This window comes from Lasiosphaeria miniovina (assembly GCF_030549165.1).
Source record: "Lasiosphaeria miniovina strain SMH2392-1A chromosome Unknown B0T26scaffold_9, whole genome shotgun sequence".
In the NCBI taxonomy this organism is placed as follows: Eukaryota; Fungi; Ascomycota; class Sordariomycetes; order Sordariales; family Lasiosphaeriaceae; genus Lasiosphaeria; species Lasiosphaeria miniovina.
The window spans coordinates 1,461,328-1,478,174 of NW_026848228.1; the positions used below are offsets into that span (position 1 = coordinate 1,461,328).

At 52.5% G+C, this 16,847-nt stretch overlaps 4 protein-coding genes across 4 annotated transcripts; 1 reads left to right on the forward strand and 3 right to left on the reverse strand.

Annotated features, from left to right (window-relative positions):
* Window positions 1–6,984: 6,984 nt before the first annotated feature.
* B0T26DRAFT_757957 (uncharacterized protein) lies at window positions 6,985–7,244 on the reverse strand (the record flags this gene model as incomplete). Its single annotated transcript, XM_060446331.1, has 2 exons — window positions 6,985–7,159; window positions 7,216–7,244. The coding sequence occupies 2 exons, from the start codon at window positions 7,242–7,244 to the stop codon at window positions 6,985–6,987; spliced, it is 204 nt and encodes a 67-aa protein (XP_060289656.1).
* Window positions 7,245–10,469: 3,225 nt separating this feature from the next.
* B0T26DRAFT_757958 (uncharacterized protein) lies at window positions 10,470–11,432 on the forward strand (the record flags this gene model as incomplete). The annotated part of the gene is made up of 1 exon (XM_060446332.1): window positions 10,470–11,432. The coding sequence occupies one exon, from the start codon at window positions 10,470–10,472 to the stop codon at window positions 11,430–11,432; it is 963 nt and encodes a 320-aa protein (XP_060289657.1).
* A 2,416-nt stretch (window positions 11,433–13,848) lies between these two features.
* On the reverse strand, window positions 13,849–15,235 carry B0T26DRAFT_757959 (uncharacterized protein; the record flags this gene model as incomplete). The annotated part of the gene is made up of 3 exons (XM_060446333.1): window positions 13,849–14,360; window positions 14,418–15,004; window positions 15,057–15,235. The coding sequence occupies 3 exons, from the start codon at window positions 15,233–15,235 to the stop codon at window positions 13,849–13,851; spliced, it is 1,278 nt and encodes a 425-aa protein (XP_060289658.1).
* A 45-nt stretch (window positions 15,236–15,280) lies between these two features.
* On the reverse strand, window positions 15,281–16,060 carry B0T26DRAFT_757960 (uncharacterized protein; the record flags this gene model as incomplete). The annotated part of the gene is made up of 2 exons (XM_060446334.1): window positions 15,281–15,814; window positions 15,896–16,060. 2 exons carry the CDS (start codon window positions 16,058–16,060, stop codon window positions 15,281–15,283), a joined length of 699 nt encoding a protein of 232 aa, XP_060289659.1.
* Between the last annotated feature and the right edge of the window lie 787 nt (window positions 16,061–16,847).

Genomic DNA, 16,847 nt, shown 5'->3' on the forward strand with positions numbered 1-16,847 from the left:
GCGGCCTCGGAATGCCCGTCTGTTTGCGGGATCCATTCTCGTTGGGCGGATTCGCTAGAGGCATGTGGATCGGGTACGGCGGATAATTCAACGCCGGCCGGCCAACAATGACTCCGGAACTTGGAACTGCCAACGCTGGATCGTGGAGATTGTTTGGCGGTTGAGAGAGTTGGGTCTGTTCCGCATAAGTCGGAACGGATATCACCGATTGTTGCGCCGCCGGGAACCCTACCAGTAGGCGACGATGGCCAGGCTTTCCCGAGGGTTTCTTGCGGCAGACACGGATGAAGTCCTCGACACCACGGCCGGACGGTTCTTTGTCGCAAGGTCAATGACTCTTGTAAAACCCGAACTCCCAGGCCAGAAACACAAGTGGCATCCGAAGCAGGTCCTTGGACGCAAGCACGACGCTCGGATCGACACGGACACGCACCTCAAGTTCATCTTCACGACGGAACATGTCGGATCGCTCACTCGACTCTAACATGAGCTCGACGTCTTTGTGGAACACGAAATCGTCTTCGCAACGGGAAATGGCGACGTTGGGCTGGGCACGCTCGGCATGCGCGGGGGCGATCTCGTCTCTGTCCTGAAAAGACTCCGGATGCTCGACATCATGCGACGCGGACATGACAGGAGTAGTTATGTTCTCGTTGGGAAATGTTACCTGGCTGGGCTGATGGATGAAGAAATTCTGCAGAAGCTGGGACAAGGGACAGCGAGACGATAAACCTTGCACATTCATTGACGGGTTGGCCCCGACGAGGGATATTGTACACACCCGACTAAGATAGAAGAGACATATAATTTACTGCCTACAAGATCATGGGATTGGTGTCACGGATGTCAACTATCAACGAGTCAAGGCTACGCCACAGGTGTGATCGATCGCATTAAATTGCAAGCTAAAAGAGTAAAAAAGAAGAGGAAGATGATCTCGGTGGAAGAATTCCAGTCATGTTGGAATTCTGCCGCCCAAGTGGGTCTCCTATAGGTCACCGCTCAAAGCGGTGACCGTTCCAATCCACGGATGCCATTGGGTGGATTGAACACCACGAGGCACTCCGTAACAATTGGCATGGGATTGATCTCGAAGATTCTAGGGATCTTGCTGTCACGTTCTTGGCACGCGCAAGGGTGCACAGCACAATCCGGGGCCTATAAACCTATCGATACGCAGGCCCCCACCTTGAAGGCAAGGAGGGAAGGGAAAACCCGTGTCACTGAGGGGTTAATGTGCGCACCTCCGTACTATTGGGCTAAAGCGTGCCTAGGCCGACTGGCCAATAGGAGGCTGTAGGTTCCATCCCTACAGGCGCGTCGACTAGGAGGAACTAGTCAGGAGCGTTCCAGCGTTCCGTCGTTCCTGGCACGGAACACTGGAATACCGGGACCAATAAAACGGCGCGCCGGCGTTCCGGGGCTTTGAGCCCGGAACGTCGGAACACTAGATATATATAAGATGCCGTAGCCACGGCCTGTGATAGACTTGATCTTACGGGTAGTGAGGTCAATCATACCATCAATACAATCGGTTCACAGTATCTTTTGACTACTGCGATCCTAGTGATCCAACGAGCACTTGTTACCTTTGCACGCACGCATACTTCTAGCTATCCGTCTTAGTTGGACCCTCATCAGGTCACGGGTTACTAGGGTTGTCACACTTGCTTGAAAGCTTGGGGGATTTTGTCCAGAACGTCCGGAGAATCCGGTAGATTCCTCAGTTCATGCTAACATAGTAAGGCGAAGTAAGGAAAGGGCGGAGGGAAGAATATTATCGATTCCTTATTGCTTTCTTGACGATTTCTCCGTTATATACTGGAAGGTGTCAAAAGGAAGGGGTCAACCCTGGGCATCTAGTCAGCGGAGCTGACTGGCAGCCTGGTATAGCTAGGCTGTCAGAATGGCCGAGCCACTGAACAGACGTAATACCCGTCATGCAACAAAGTCTATAAAGAACAAGATCTCTAGCGAAGCCAGAGATCAAACAATAAGCAATACAATCACTTTGAACCCTTTCAATCTAAGGTGCTGTGCTTCTGACACCTTATAATGGAGACCACGGCCAGATCCCGCCCGTTAAGTAGACTCGATGTACTTTCCGACACGTGCAGAAGAACAGACAATGGTAAGTAAATCCGCCCAGTCGTATACTCTTGTTGCAGGCTTGTCGTATACCGCCCAATCGTTCCCCCATAACTGCCTACCCAAATGAAGAAAGTGGTCTTCGTGCCATATCTTCTTTTTCGCTTATTCTCCACCATCTTTTTGCCTGCTGCCTTGATTATCTCAGGTAACTCGTACTTAATAAACCGTTACCGAATAAATTAACTTAGCCTAGCCATTAAGGAGGAAATAGCATAGTATACGTACATTCGTAACTGAAAGCGTAATGTTTTTAGGGAGAGCATCATTTTCACGACCCCAACCGGCCATAAACTGCTTCCAATATACCATGACGGTTCCCTTTGATGGGTCCGGGTCATCCTCCGCCCCGTCAATACTAAATACGACATCTTTCATAAAGTCCTTCAATGACAAAAGGTCGGAAACGCAGCGCCGGGATAGTCTTCGGCATACCTGAATGGATGGAAGGTTAGAAAACATACCATTAGTAGAATTGGTGGATCATACTGGTTCCATAGGTCAATTATACGGCGATAGTCTCCTGATACCTTCTTCGTCGTTTTCTTACGGACTGTAGAGCCATCTATTGCTTCCGTGCAGTTCTCCGAGCCCTTCGCCTTTCCTCGGCCGAAGAACTCTGCAGCGCTCTTCTTTCGCGGCATTGTCAAGGTAGGTATGATATGGAGTAAATTCAACTCAACGTAAGGTGGAAGAGTGAGGGCTGGTAAGGTGCGATAGGGTACGAGGAGAAGTACAGACACAAGGGATACGCGAGAGAGGAGAGAAGAATTGTGTGGTAGGTGGTAAGGAGGATCGAACTGCCTCTTTATCTAACCGGCGCCTGGGAAAGAGCAGTCGTGCGGTAGGTAGTAAAGGACAGATTGAGCTGCCTTTTATGGCTGGGAAAAGATCAGTTGCGCAGTAGGCAGGCATAACTACCACAACGCAGAACCTTAAAACGGAGAGTGAATACGCTATCTACGAAGTCGCTTTTTGGGGCTGCCGTTTTTTTTCTCCCAGGCGGGGACCGGAAATGGGCCGGCGCCATCTGGCCTAAAACCTGTCCCTCGTCGCGTAAAGTTGACAATTTTGTGGTAAGGTGAGCTGGGGGTGAGTAAGAGTGAGCCGAGCGTGAGCCGAGGGTGAAGCGAGCCTGATTTTAGGCTAACCAACCTCAGATGCGGCTCTTTTTTTTTTTCAGAGACCGACTACCTAAGTATAAAGCCCCGCAAAGGCTTGTTGGCCGTTCTTGGCCTTAAAATAACAACTATGCGTACCAATGCCAGCACACGAAGGTGTAAATAGTGTTGTTTTGACTTCGCCAGGTTTCCTTGTTATTTGGTAGGCCCTTCTCTCGCATGAAATTGGTCGGGGTTGAGGTGACCGAGGCGGTGGCGCTGATGACGCCGAGGATGCTTGCGGCGGCCGAGATTAGCTCCATGCCTGGCCTAGTTAATTATGTCGCGGGGGCATTGAAAATAAATAGCTGGTGGGCTTAGAGCTAGACCTGTCTTAGCCGGCCTTATTCCTGGCCATTAGTGCTCATGGAGTGATGCAATGTAATTAAGCACCAGAATGGAGAAGTGAGTCGCAAGCAGTGCAGATACGCGTGTTTACGCAACAAATAAAATAAAGCATATTTCTAATTAGCCTTTGGGGATATATTAGACCATCAAAAATAAACACCTTCCAAGTCTCTCCTCCTCGTGCAATTTCAAACAGCTAGATAGTCCGGCACCTCGGTCTTGAGTAGATTTGCAACGGCAAAATGTCTGTTCTCCTCAGCCAGATCAATGGCATACTCAAATCCCGTTCCCAAGTGCACGTTGCCCTTCGCCCCGGCATTGAGCAAATCCTAACGGCGTCCAGACGCCCGTGTTCAGCAGCCCCTTCGATAGCATACCGGCCATCCTTAAAAGAGGCCATAGCATTAACGTCTGCTCCTTTTGAGACCAGGAGCTCCACTATTTTGATGTCGCCTGTTATTGTTGCTGCTTGGAGCGCCGTGACACCGCGGCTTAGGCTTGCCTCGGCATTGACGTCGGCGCCACGATCGAGAAGGAAATTGATGAGTTTCGTTTTAGCGGGCCCAATATCCTGTTCACAGGCAGCTTGGAGAGCAGTGCGTCCGAATCAATAGCCGGGGAGCTCGTTAACGTTGGTCCCGTAGTCCAAAAGCATCTTCAACGCATCCATGCGTTGCTTTGATGCCGCAAGTTGTGTGGGTGTACAAGACCTGAGTAACTCGGGATCGTCCTCTAAACCCTCTTCGTCGCACCATATGTGGTTTGCAATTGTTCCATATTGTGGCTCGAGGCATCTGGCAAGAATCTTGTCCCAGCCATTGGCAATCACTCCGTGAAGCACGGAGCTCGGCTCTCCTTTTGGCCGGTTAACCTCGGCTCCAGCATCTAACAGTTCACCACAGAACATTTCGAGCTCAGAGTCGCGGGTAAAGGAGTGGCAGCAGGCTTCGATTGCCGTGCACCCCCGTATCATGGCTGGGGGCGCGGAGATGTTAGCTTTATGGCGGATCATTATCCTGGCCACTTCTAACCGGGCTTTGGACTCCAAAGCCGCCTGTAATGCCGTCCGTCCACCGTTAGGAAAGGCCGCCGCATTGACATTCGCGCCTCGATGGAGCAGGAATGAAATCATTTCGATGTTCGCCAAATGTACGGCTGTTTGAAGAGGATTAAGATACAGGCCAGGCGTGTCGATGTTAACTCCGAAACGTAGCAGTGTGTCCGCGTGATTAATGTTTTGGTCGTTACATTCGGCAACGGCGACAAGTGCGTTCATTCTTTCCCAGGGATCTGTCTGCCGGCAGAGACGCTTTCTCAGGACACCGCCGTCCTGGAGACGCGCCGCTAGATCTAGAAGACCAGGCTCTGTCAGGCCCGCTTCGTACTCTAGGAGTAAATCGACTAATCCCGGCTTTCCAAGTTCCAGGGCTGTTCTAATTGGACGTTTGGCCAATGTGAGACCGTTGGGATCTACTCCGTGCTCGAGCAATGTTATTGCCGCAGCGTAGTAATACCCGTCAATGTTCTCCTCCAATCCTCCATAGCCGCTGATGGACTCCTCTAATGCCTGCTCCATCTGAAGCTGCGATACCCCTTTGGAATGCTTCTGAACATACACCGCGAGAGCCTGGCCTCCTGAGGTCGCAGAGTGCAATACATCCCCAAGTAGTACACATGGTGATGCTGGCGCCACGTGCTTGAGCAAAAGTTCACATATCCGCTTGCAATGGATCGAGGCCCACTGAACCATCGGTTTCCCCTGAATGTTGTCAGTGAGCAATAGGGTGGGGTGGTGATTGAGCATCAAGGTAACGACATCGGTCTTCTTCCTGAAAACTGCGCGCGTGACAGGACAACCACCAAATTGTTCGTCAAATTTCCAATAGGAGCGTGCTAGAATGTCTGCACCAGCCTCGATGAGAAATCGTGCTTTCTCAACTTCATTATCGTCAATGGCTGTGAGGAGAGCGGTCCTGCCGTTGCAGTCTCTAGTATCGACAGAGACTCCATTGTCCAGTAGAATCTTGGCCAAGTCGAAGAGCCTAGCACGAATCGACGGAACAGCCTCTCACCCACATCTTTCTTGAAGTACTTGGGATCCATCTTCACAAGGACGCGTCTGGTGAAATCATGGTTGCCGATTGAGGCTATGTCCTCGGCGATGCTTCCGAAGTCCACGCCGCGGCCCAAAAGCTCGTTAAGCACCGGAACACTCTTGATGCGGATTGCTGATTCGAGGACATATTTGGCAAAAGCATGGACTGTGGGAGTTTGTAATTCCATGAAACGTTGGAAGAAAGCCAAGTATTGATGCTTGATGATCTATCGAAGAAATCTGTCCATTTTCGCCCCTTCAAGACCATTGTTGGATGCGAAGAAAGCGGTGAGCGCGAAAAGCGCTGGTAGTGCATTTGCAGCGGGGGACGAGGTATCCAGGATCCGCTCGAGTTTTCCAGAGAGGTCACCTTCTCTTCGCTCAGGGATGAATCCCTGGAACTGTGTGGCAAGCTCCGCAACACGTTGGGCGGGGGATCCAAGAAGATCTGAGAGCACTTTCAGTCTCTCGACGAGACTGTTAGAGGACGCGGCACCCTGAGAATCGTGAATTCTCGCTAGAGAAGGTATATTACGACGCCAGCTATGATAATCTATCTATAGGGTTAGCGGACATGAACCTAGGAGCAGACATCCTCGTAAGCTTACCAGGCTGTTCCTCAATCACAGCCAGAACTTGAAACCATGGTAGATTTGCGATTTGCCTTTGGTGCAAATCAACACGAATATTAGCATCTACGACGTTAATACTGAAAGGGCCAGCAAGCGATTGGACAGGGCTTGCCCCAATCGACCGAGACCGAGGATGTGAAGGCGTGATAAAGTCGTCCCAGAGGCCCAACGCCTCTTGAGGTTCACATTGCACTGGACTAGTGGTTCTCCAGGAAACCATAGGACTGGCTGCTTACAGTGGTCATCAGCGAGATTCGTGGAGCATGTTCAACCTTACCGTGATTACTTACCAATGGCAAGCCCAAAATCGGGCCACTCTCCAGGATCGTCAGACATCATTGTGTACATTGGGGGAGAAACGAGGAAACTGTTGCCAGTCCAGTATCCACCCTGAATTGCGCTTGCTCGAGGATTTGAGGGCCGGTAGGGCTTGGCGGAGCAGATGCTACAGCGAGTGGCGGCGGTGTCCGAACGGTAATCCTGCCATTCTTGACATGACGTTGTCTGCTCTCTTTGGGCATGTCAGCCATTTATTTGGACTTGACTCCTTTGCCGTGAACTCACGATTCGAGGGCTGTTTGGTAACCCCGGATCTCGCAGTTCAGACGCGAGAAATCCCACGGCTGATGCGGCCCGGCGGAAGAGGTTGACCATGAAGACAAGGCAAAGACAGCTTTCCGAGGGCGTCTCGGCTCCTGATCTCCTCCTCGATGTACGCCCACTCGTCTTCCTTGACGTTTTTGAGACCAGGGAAGCGATATTTGTACTGTCTCTCACTGGTAATTACTGGTCAGCTGCAAAACATGGTCAGAAAGTAGGAGTGCGTGCATACGTTGCCGTGAAACAGTGCTTCTCGCTCATTTCCGCGGCAACTTCCTTCCATGTTCTGTTTTGCGAAATGAACAGGATGCGGATCTGGGTTTCGTGCGTCTCCTAATCGAGGGATGCACCTTCATCATCATCTAGAGCCATCAGTCTGGGTTCGCTGCTACGACTGCTAGTGGCGCGATGTCGGTAGGTGATGGCGGCGATTAGGTGCACTAACGGGGGGATAGGAACCTATGTAAACGAAAGATCCAACCCCCAATTCCATCGCAGTTGGGCACACCACCGTTTTCGGTCAGCCGGGGCTGTGTACCGCCTCCCTGCGCGTGGGCTTGGCTTGTCCTTTTCTTATCCTTCTGGTATGGCCAATCAGCGAATGTCATCCAGAAGGACGCGACCCGCGCTCGAGTGAATGGGGGCGGTGACGCGCAGTTGCCTAGGTTTGCCTTGTTCGGAGAAAAGAACCCAATCAAGAGAGACCACGATAAAATCGCCGCTGTGGGGCCAGGAACCAATGGGTTGACCAGAAACCCACGGGAGCAGCGAGGGAGAGGCGCTCAAGGCTCAAATGGCTTGCATGAATTTCTGTGCTTGACTATTCGTTGATGCTACAATATCACTGGACACCCGACGCTCAGCAAACAGCAACCATATATATAATATGGAAATGGTGCGCTCCCCAAGAGGCTCACTGGCAGTCAGTGCACACATGCAGTCCCCCTTTCTGATAGGAAAGTAAAAGGTAGAGCTCAGAAGCCGTAGGCCTAGACCCTTGGGCTCCTGGGCTGCCTTTCAGCCCGTCCTGGTTGGTCAGCAAGCCCAACCTAGACCTACCCACACCTCACCAAAAGTACACCAGGACCGTCAGTCGGTCCAAGGTACCCTGTCAATGATCACTGGTGCCATGTCCGAAAGAACAAAATTTGGCAGCAGTGTCTCAACTGCGCACTCAAGAGGCACTCGGTGTGCGAGATATTTCCCTACCCTTAGGCATAAGCATAAAGTCACCTCCAATTCCCTCCTCTGTAACGATCATCTTCCTCCATCAAAGCATAATCCTGCTCCCCTTGCACCCGAGACTCACATACCAGCCTCCGTCCAACGCGACATCTGTTTCCCAGCCTCCGTCCAACGCGACATCTGTTTCCCACTCTCCAAAGAACCATTCCAGATATTTCTTATCCTACCGTCACACAGAATATCCTACCGCGAACAAGATATTCGAAATGCCCGAGCCATCGTCTTCTTTCTTCTCAATGGTAGTAGAAACCTCTTGGTCTCGCTCCCCAGCCGTCACGAGGTAATTCATCTATTCTCCTCTACTGCACACTCGCTTCCCTGCGCTTCCTAGTGGATATGCCCACTGCCCACTGCCCACTACCCACTGCCCACCGCCCACCGCCCAATGTCTTCCTTCCTTCCTTCCTGGCCTCGGCAAAAATCCCCATCTCACACCCTTCTGCTCCAGAATAGAGAACAACCCCACATCCCAGACCGAGTCCAGCAAACACGAGACCAGTGTGCCATCTAAGAGCAAGCAGCCCTCTACCATGTTGGCACGATGGATCTACGACGTCAGGGATGTGCCTGTCAGCGAGCGGCTCCAGAATCCGGATGGTCATGGTGCTTGAAATAGGGAGATGGCTGAGTGACGTTTTTGATCATGTCCTGACTGTACTGTACTGTACTGCCCAGAGTATTTGGTCAACATGGTGTCGTTTTGGAAGCCAATTCTCACTCCGTTGGATGGATTTGTACGTCAGAATAGTCTCCTCTCATCACACATAAGGACAGATAGCTTCAAACTCCACCGTTCCCAAAATCCAATTCCTCGTCTCTGCAAACTTGTCAGCAAAACAATCAAACAACAGTCTAGTCGACAAAGACGCCCGGCCATGCCATCGTGAGCGCTTCGTAGGCGCGTTGTAGTCGGATTGGGTTTGGCATTGAGGAGGACTACACTACGACGGTAAGGAATTTGGAGATCTCACTAGCTCCGCAGCTCTATCATGGGGCGGCATTCTCTCAGTACCCTGTCTGTTGGCTTTTTGGGACTGCATAGCCGTCTATCCCTGTGTAATTCTCTGAGCCCTTTGCTTTTCTCTGGTGAGAGAACTCCTTAGGGCTCTTCATTCTCGACATTGTAGACGCGGGCATAGCATGAGCTAAAGATGCGATAGAAAAAGGTGGTGAGGTGTGAAAAGGTAAGGAAGAATATGGGTGTGGCTAGTGGCAGTAGAACGGGGGAGTAGAGTCATGGGGGACATGAGAGAACAGTCGTGTGGTAGGTGACAGGTGGTAGGTGGTAGGTGGTAGGTGGTAGGTGGTAGGTTGGATCGAGCTATTTATCTAGCTAACTAGGAGAACAACCGCGTGGTAAGTAGTAGGTAGGATAGAGCTAACTGTATCTTTATGGCTATGAAAGGAGCAGCTGTGCGGTAGGCAGGCAGAACTACCATAACACGGAACCTTAAAACGGAGAGTGAATACGCTGGCTACTGAGCCCATTTCTTGGCCCGTTTTGAGGGCGGGGGGCTTGTTTTGTTGGAGAGAGGGGGGATTTTAGAAATGGGGCCGCCTCTATCGAGCCCTATTTTGTCCCTCCAAGGGAGGGAATCCTAAAATCGGTCCCGTAACAGAGTCTCGTCGTGGTATAGTGAGCTGTGGTGAGCCGAGGGTGAAGCGAGCCTGATTTTAGGCTAATTAGCCAGTTTCGGATGAGGCTCGTTTCTATTTAGAGACCGGCTACCTACCTAGGTACCTTGCATACCTACCAAAGGCGTTTACTGGCGTATCCCTAGCAGCTCGGAGTCTGTGTTATCAACATTGTTTGTAGTTGATGATAAAAAAGGGGGTTGCTATTTTAGTAACAAACATGCTTAACTAAGACTACCGCTTCTACTCAACCATTCGCGATCGGGATCGTGGGGAAGCGAAGGGAAAGTTAGGGAATCCCGTAGAGAATCCCGTAATGAGCAAATGAACGACGAGATATCCCCTGATAGGGCAAAGGCGACTTGGTTGAGTAGGAGCGGTAATCAATTATTACTCCCACCCACAGAACCTGCCCAATGCGCCCAGGGCCTGAAATTATCTCTGGGGACTCCCTCCATTGTGTTGGCCATCGCGGCTATTGTCGTCTCAATCGTCTTCTATATTATGTTCTTCAGGGCAATGGACTTGGTTGACCAAAGGTTCTTTACCCCATTAGAACACGCTACATCTGCCCTTGCTGCCACCGTATCCTCCCTTGCCCACGGCATGTCCGCGTTTGGCAGCGCCGCATCGGCGTTTGTCACCCACGTCTGGCTTATCTCAGCCTCCGTGTCAAAGGTGTGGGCTCAAGGGGGGGAGGGGGCGGTGCCTAACCGGATCCTCCGCGAAGCCATTGCCACCACGTCGGCTGCGGGCAACGCGGCAACGTACTTGGCCAACGAGATCGAGACCCTGCAGCATGCACTGGCCGCGGCCAACATCGACATCCTCCCTTTCGTTGCTGCCCCGACGGGCGAGGTGGCGGCGGTGGAGCGGGGAATAGACAGGTTGCATAGGAAGCTAGAAGAGTACATTCCGAGGGAGCTTGCTCAGCTCAACAACATTGCGAGAGCGATGGAGCACATCGTGGAGGACCTTACGGCCATGCCAGGAAACAGCCCAGATAGCCCGGGCGAAGCTAGTTCGGCCGCAGAGAAGCTCACGTCAGGCCAAAAGGAGGCGAACTATCGCAAGGTGGTGCAGCGACATCTCAAAGACTTGATCAAGCTGGTGGCCACGACGGTGCAGCACCGCGAAGGCGCCCGAGAAGACCCGAGATGGACCAAGAAGCAAGTCGGAAATGCCGGCGATGCCTTTGAAGAACTCGACTCCGATATCGTGGAGGCCAAAGGCATGGTCGAAGGAAGCTTAATCGATGCGGGAGGTCATGGGGACAGCAGCGTAATGAGCCAAGGAAGCAAGCAAAAGCTCATTTCTGACCTTGACGACCTTGGGAAACAGATCTGGCTGCAGCACGCCGAGACGAAGGCGAGGGAGTCCCGAGCTGAGAAGTTCGCCGCCGCCTGTCATCTTGAGGTGAAGGATCTCAGGTATCTTCAGGAGGATATGGTTCTATTGCGAGAGCGGGTGGCATATGGCGAGACGGGAGTGGTAAATGCGGCAACACAGGTGCTCGACTCGGTCAGGCTCTTGATCAAGGGCATCAAGGAGAAACACCTGTTATCTTAGTGGTATTCGTTTGAACTGGTAGTCCGAAACTGATATGGATTTCATTAATGGTGTCCCCCCCTCCCATCCCAATCTATTCAAATAAGTCAGGTGACCAGCTTTTAGACCAACCCCCTTTTAGACCACGCACTAAAATCGACACCCCACCACATCATAAAATTCAATTGCTCACAGCTTCGTCAATTAGATAGCTACGTTAATACAGCTTGCAGTGTCAGATTCCGCTTCTTCTGAAATTTCAGAGTGTATAACATTCTTCCCAGCAGCTAATTTTTGTGCGCGGCGGATCTCAATACCAGCAAAGGCCTTATTGGGGTCGATTTCCACCCTCCTTCTCTTCCGGCCTCTCGCACGTTCGAAGTCTTCCTGGGCCGCTTGCAATTTTCGTTGAATGGTAGCCAATTGGAAGGCCATGTTATCGAATTTTTTGTAGGCTTTCCGCATAAAAAAGCCGTTCGCTGGCAGTACGTTTAGTACCACGTAGAAAACGCTCCCCCTGAGCCGAGAAATCCTTGGCCTTTTTAGGGATAAACCACAAAGGCCGGCCCTCCGAATTCTTGCCCAGAATGGAGTTATTGAACGACTCAAGTCCTGCAGAAGGTGTGGGGGCTACCGTACTAATGCAGCCATTGGAATTCTTAATAACGAGGCTGTTGCTTAGGGGCTTCCTTAGGGAGACTGGCCACAACCCTGAGGCCTTCCAACCAGCCTTGATATTTGACTCGGTCATTCCGTAGATTCTGGCGCGCCTATAGCATTCTAAAAAGGCCCGTTTTGCAGCTACAGAGTCGCTGGTTAGGCCAGAAAGCAAGTCATTCAGCTGTGCCCTGTACTTAGCCTTCAACGGGCCGAAAACGGCTACATCTACGGGCTGGAGAACGTGAGAGGTGTGGGCTGGCAGAAATAATAACTATACATTGTTGGTAAAAGCCAGCCACATAAATTCCTCAGTGGTATGACTGCCGTGGCCATCCAAAATAAGGAGGCGTTTCTCCTAGGGTTGGCTGGCCGAGTGGCTGGAAGAAAGACTTTGCGGAGCTATTCGACGGCAGTGTCATCGTCAGTCCACCCATTTTGGTTGGTTTGAAGGCCCAACCTTCGAATGGGGTCAAATCGCGTGGGTACCACTATTGCTGGAGGCTCGCACCCTTGAAAATAACCAGTGGGTTCAAAAACCGGCCGTCGGCCGAAACACACTCTAGAATGGTCGTCCAAATTCGGTCTCCAGACTTCTTCTTTTGTAAAAGCTTTCTAGACTTGGAGCCTACAACCAGACCGTTATCTCTAATGCCATTAGCTATGCCAGTTTCGTCTATATTGTACCTGTTCTCCGGCAGAATGGCCTTAACCCCTAGAAACTCCAGGTAGTCAAACCAGGGCCGAATAACGACCTCGCAGGCTCGGTCAGCACGGTTTGCGTGGATTCTCCGTGGTCTGTTGGTAGAAATGGAAGTATTTCGGTGTCACGGTAGGTGTAGATAGCTGATTAGATTTGGGTAGTGGTCCGTGCACACCATAACCACGTGACCCACATCACAACCCACTTCCCCTGCGCCCGCCTAGGCCTTGGAAGCTTTCTTTCCTTTTTCCTTCTTTAGCTTTAGATTCTACGAATACAGCAACCACATTGCAGCCCTGCCTCTCTACAGTTGACTGTGCGGTGACATTCGGTTCAAAAAGCGGCGGCACCAGTGCTTTCCAAGGTGGGTTGGCTCTCCAGAGGCGGCGAGTATTCTGGTACCCAATTTCCGGATTTGCCTGTGGGTTGGGGGTTTGCCAATGACCCCCTGGAAGAGAACCCACTCTGTGAGACGTTCTTCCAGTACCGGAGAAAGCTTCTGATTGATTATATGGGACTCTGTGGCTGGATTGGTGCCTTTGGATCGGTAATATAAAGTGTTGTGGGGGATGCTGTGGTTTTTGGCCGCATCGCGGAGTTTGCCAGTTTTAGTATACTCCGCAAGGGCGGTCTACAAATCGAACGCGGTACATGGTTTCATTTGAAAATTCTCAAGCTATTGAAAAAATAGGAAACGGATTGGAATCAAATTCGTGAAGTTGTGGGCGATTGAAATAGAAGAGTTGGGTGGCAAGGGTTAGTCATCCTTCTAGAACCTTGTGGTCTAAAATGGGGTTGGTCTAAAAGCTGGTCACCTGACTTACAATCGTTAGTCACCTAAAAGAAATGCGTCGTCGACAACAGCTACGCTACCAGGAGAAAACAGGAACCTACCTGTTGCCTGCTACTCTAGGCAACAGCAGCTGTAGGCCGAGAACCCTACCACAAGGAGAAACAAAAAGAAACGAGAGACAAGACACTTGGAAGGAAAGGTTTCCCGACCCAGACCAACTTGAACCGGCAACAGAAAAAAAGAAAAGAAAGAACATGACCCATCCACACTCCAAATAGTCAACCTCAGTCACGGCCTGGGGCTATGCCAAAGAGCATTTTGGGCGACCAGTCACTGCGAAGCCTAGTACGAACCCTGGCCCCGACCTCGTCCCGCGTCAGGCACGTCCTGGTTCCTTCCTCGTCGGCATGCACATCAATGTAGTCCTCCTCGTCGTCCGCCGCTCCTCCTCCTCCTCCTCCGTGCTCGAGGTCATACTTGCGCCAGGCTAGTCGCGACGCCTCTTCCTGTTCCGCAAGCGTGGCTTCCCGCCGGCGGATCGCCGACGCCTTCTTAGCCGACAGCAGCCAGTACGCCTCCTCCATGCCCTGGAAGAGCGTGTTCGCAGACGGCACAAAGTACGCCACGACAACCGGGGTGGCGGCGGCAACAACCACTCTGCTGTCGGTGTGAGGCGGCCCGTCCCTATTGCATCCTCCGCAGTCTGCCCTCCATCCCAGGGTCACCCACGCTGCCGTCGCGTCGGACCCTCCACCTCTCGTCTTGGGCCTCTTTTTCTTCTGGGCCGACAAGGAAGCTAGTTTCTGCTCCAGCAGGCCCAAGGACGACTCGATGGTCTCGGTGCGCGCTTAACTTTCGGCCACGCCGGCCCGGGCCGCCTCCAGGACGCGCTGCAGCCGAGCCATGTCGCCGACGGCGCGTCGCGTCGCCGCCGAGCTATACCCGCCGGCCGTCTCGTCGCCGGTCCACCACCTGTGGAAATCGAAGCCGCCGGTCCACCACCTCGCAAGGCGGTCGCGCGATTCGTCCCCGCCACTTGCGGCCGCCTGGGAGCGTAGATCCTGTGGGACGATGCTGGATATCAGGGCTATGGATTCCGCTGCGGTCCTGGCATGGGCTTGGATGGTGTGTAGCCGGCGAGTCATGTTGGCAGCGAGGGGCAAGAGCTTGGGAAATGACGGGTCAGCAATAGCGAGCAGGCGCAGCGCCGTCTCGTTATCAAAGGTGTGGTTGAAACCGTCCAAGTCAACGCCACTCTTCTCCAGCGGGGTAGATTCATACGGCTGGTTCTCGTGCCTGCCAGTCGTCGTCTCCTCCATATTACCCCGAAAGCGGCTGGTGTTGTATCCAGCCAGATAGAGTTCCCAGATCGGTTGCTTGAGCCATCTTCGCGCGAAGTGGGAGAGGAGTTCGGCCCACTCGGAATCAAAGCGATCCATGCTGTTGTCGGCGTCGTGGCATGCTGCTGTCGGCGTCGTGGCATGCTGCTGACAAAGTCTCCCGAGCAGCAGCGCCGCCGGCGTTTGGCGTGCTCGCTAAGATAAACGACAGCTGAGCGCACAGCTCTGAAATGGTTATGTGTGGGCCGGGTAGGCCGTGGAAGGCGGCGTAGATATTGTCATGGTCGCTGTGGCTCGTGCTGCTGCTGTGAGGGCTTTCGTCGTCGGGCATTAGGGGTTCTATCACCTCGGACCATAGCCCGAGCACTTCCCAGGCCTAGTCCCAAAGCTCAAGTGGCTGAGTCTCGACGGCCTGCCGCCAGAGAAACTGGCTGAGGCCGTCGTTGCTGTTGCTGCCAGAGGCAAACCTCTCGGCGATTCCCAACGCAATGCTTGTCAGTGAGGCTACGACGGCGATGACAGTTAATAGGCGATGCCAGCTCTCGCCGGACTGCCTATTATTAGTATCACGGCCAGTGATAGGATTAGGCGGCAGCCGAATGGCGCCTCCATCATGGACTGCAAAGTACCTAGGGTTGCCTTCGCCGTCTGGAAGGAACTGGTTCAGATAGCTGCCTCGGAATGCAGAGACGCCGTCGCGACTTATATGAAGCGATAGGGCCTCTGGGGTGAACAGCCATGAGGAGTGGAAAACGAGTTCGACTGGCTGGGTGCGCGGTGGTCGAGAGCTGGGCTTTAGCTTTTTGCTGCGAGTGTGGCCGGAGGGGAGGCAGACGTGGAAGTGCACGAGGCTGAACGGGTCTTCGTCGAACGACAGAAACTCGTCTGCAATGCTAGTCTCATTGCCGATCTAGACGAGCCCGCCGTCCGTTTCGCCCCTTTCTCTTTCTCTTCCCGAGCTAGTTAAGATATCAGCAGCAGGCGCGTGCACGTGAGCACGAGACTTGTTGGCACCCTTCTTCGCCTTCGGGGCGTCTGCGACTTGGCTACCATGGTAAAGCACGAGCCATAAAACGAGCGCTGCAAGGGCCAGAGCCTGTAGTCCAACGATGATGGGCGATAATGTTGCCAGTCCAGGCCCCAAAGATGCTAACATGATGTCCAAGGCACCTAAGGCAATGTAGGTAAGGTAATTAATTACCTTTGGCAAGGTAGGTGACTAGTTAACTACAATCGTTGTTAAGCTAGGAGTAATTAGCCATTTGCCATTCATTCGTGAGATTGTGTGGGCTCAAAAAGAAAACAGCTCACAGGGAGGTCCACCACACGCAAACGGTAAAGGACGGGAGAGTTCTGGAAAATAATGCAGCTCTTCAAGTTGCTTTGTTCTGGCGACGGGTGCCTTACAAAGAAAGGCAAATCGGGCGCCTGCTCCAGCAAGACAGCTGGCCCGGGTTAGGTAAAAAAACCTCGGATCCCTTAAGCCGCGTAATACCGAGCGCAGCGAGCAGCCCGCCGCAGGCGCCCCCGGAGGGCAGCCGGAGGCACCGTTCAGCGACCCCTTCCTGAATAGGTGATGACACGCCCTACGAGCTGGGGAGCTTATGCTGACTTTGGCCAGGGCAGCGTTCGTTGTTCTTTGTGCCGGTATTAGGAAGACCTCGTGAAGCCATTCCAAGGCAGCGGCATCGTCATTCCAGCCTTTTTCCTGGCTGGTGAAGCTCCAGCCTTTGAAAGGACCCATTTTCGTTGGGTAGTGTTGTTGTTGTTGTTGTTGTTGTTATGAGGTTTTACCCCCTAGAATCACCAGAGGCAATGCCGTGCCCGTTGCAGAGATACATTCCACAAAGGTAGTCCAATTCCGTGATCCGGGCTGCTTTTTGATCAGAACTCCATGTTCAGCACCGCCGAGAACCGTACCGTTAGAACCCTAGCCTTCTTGA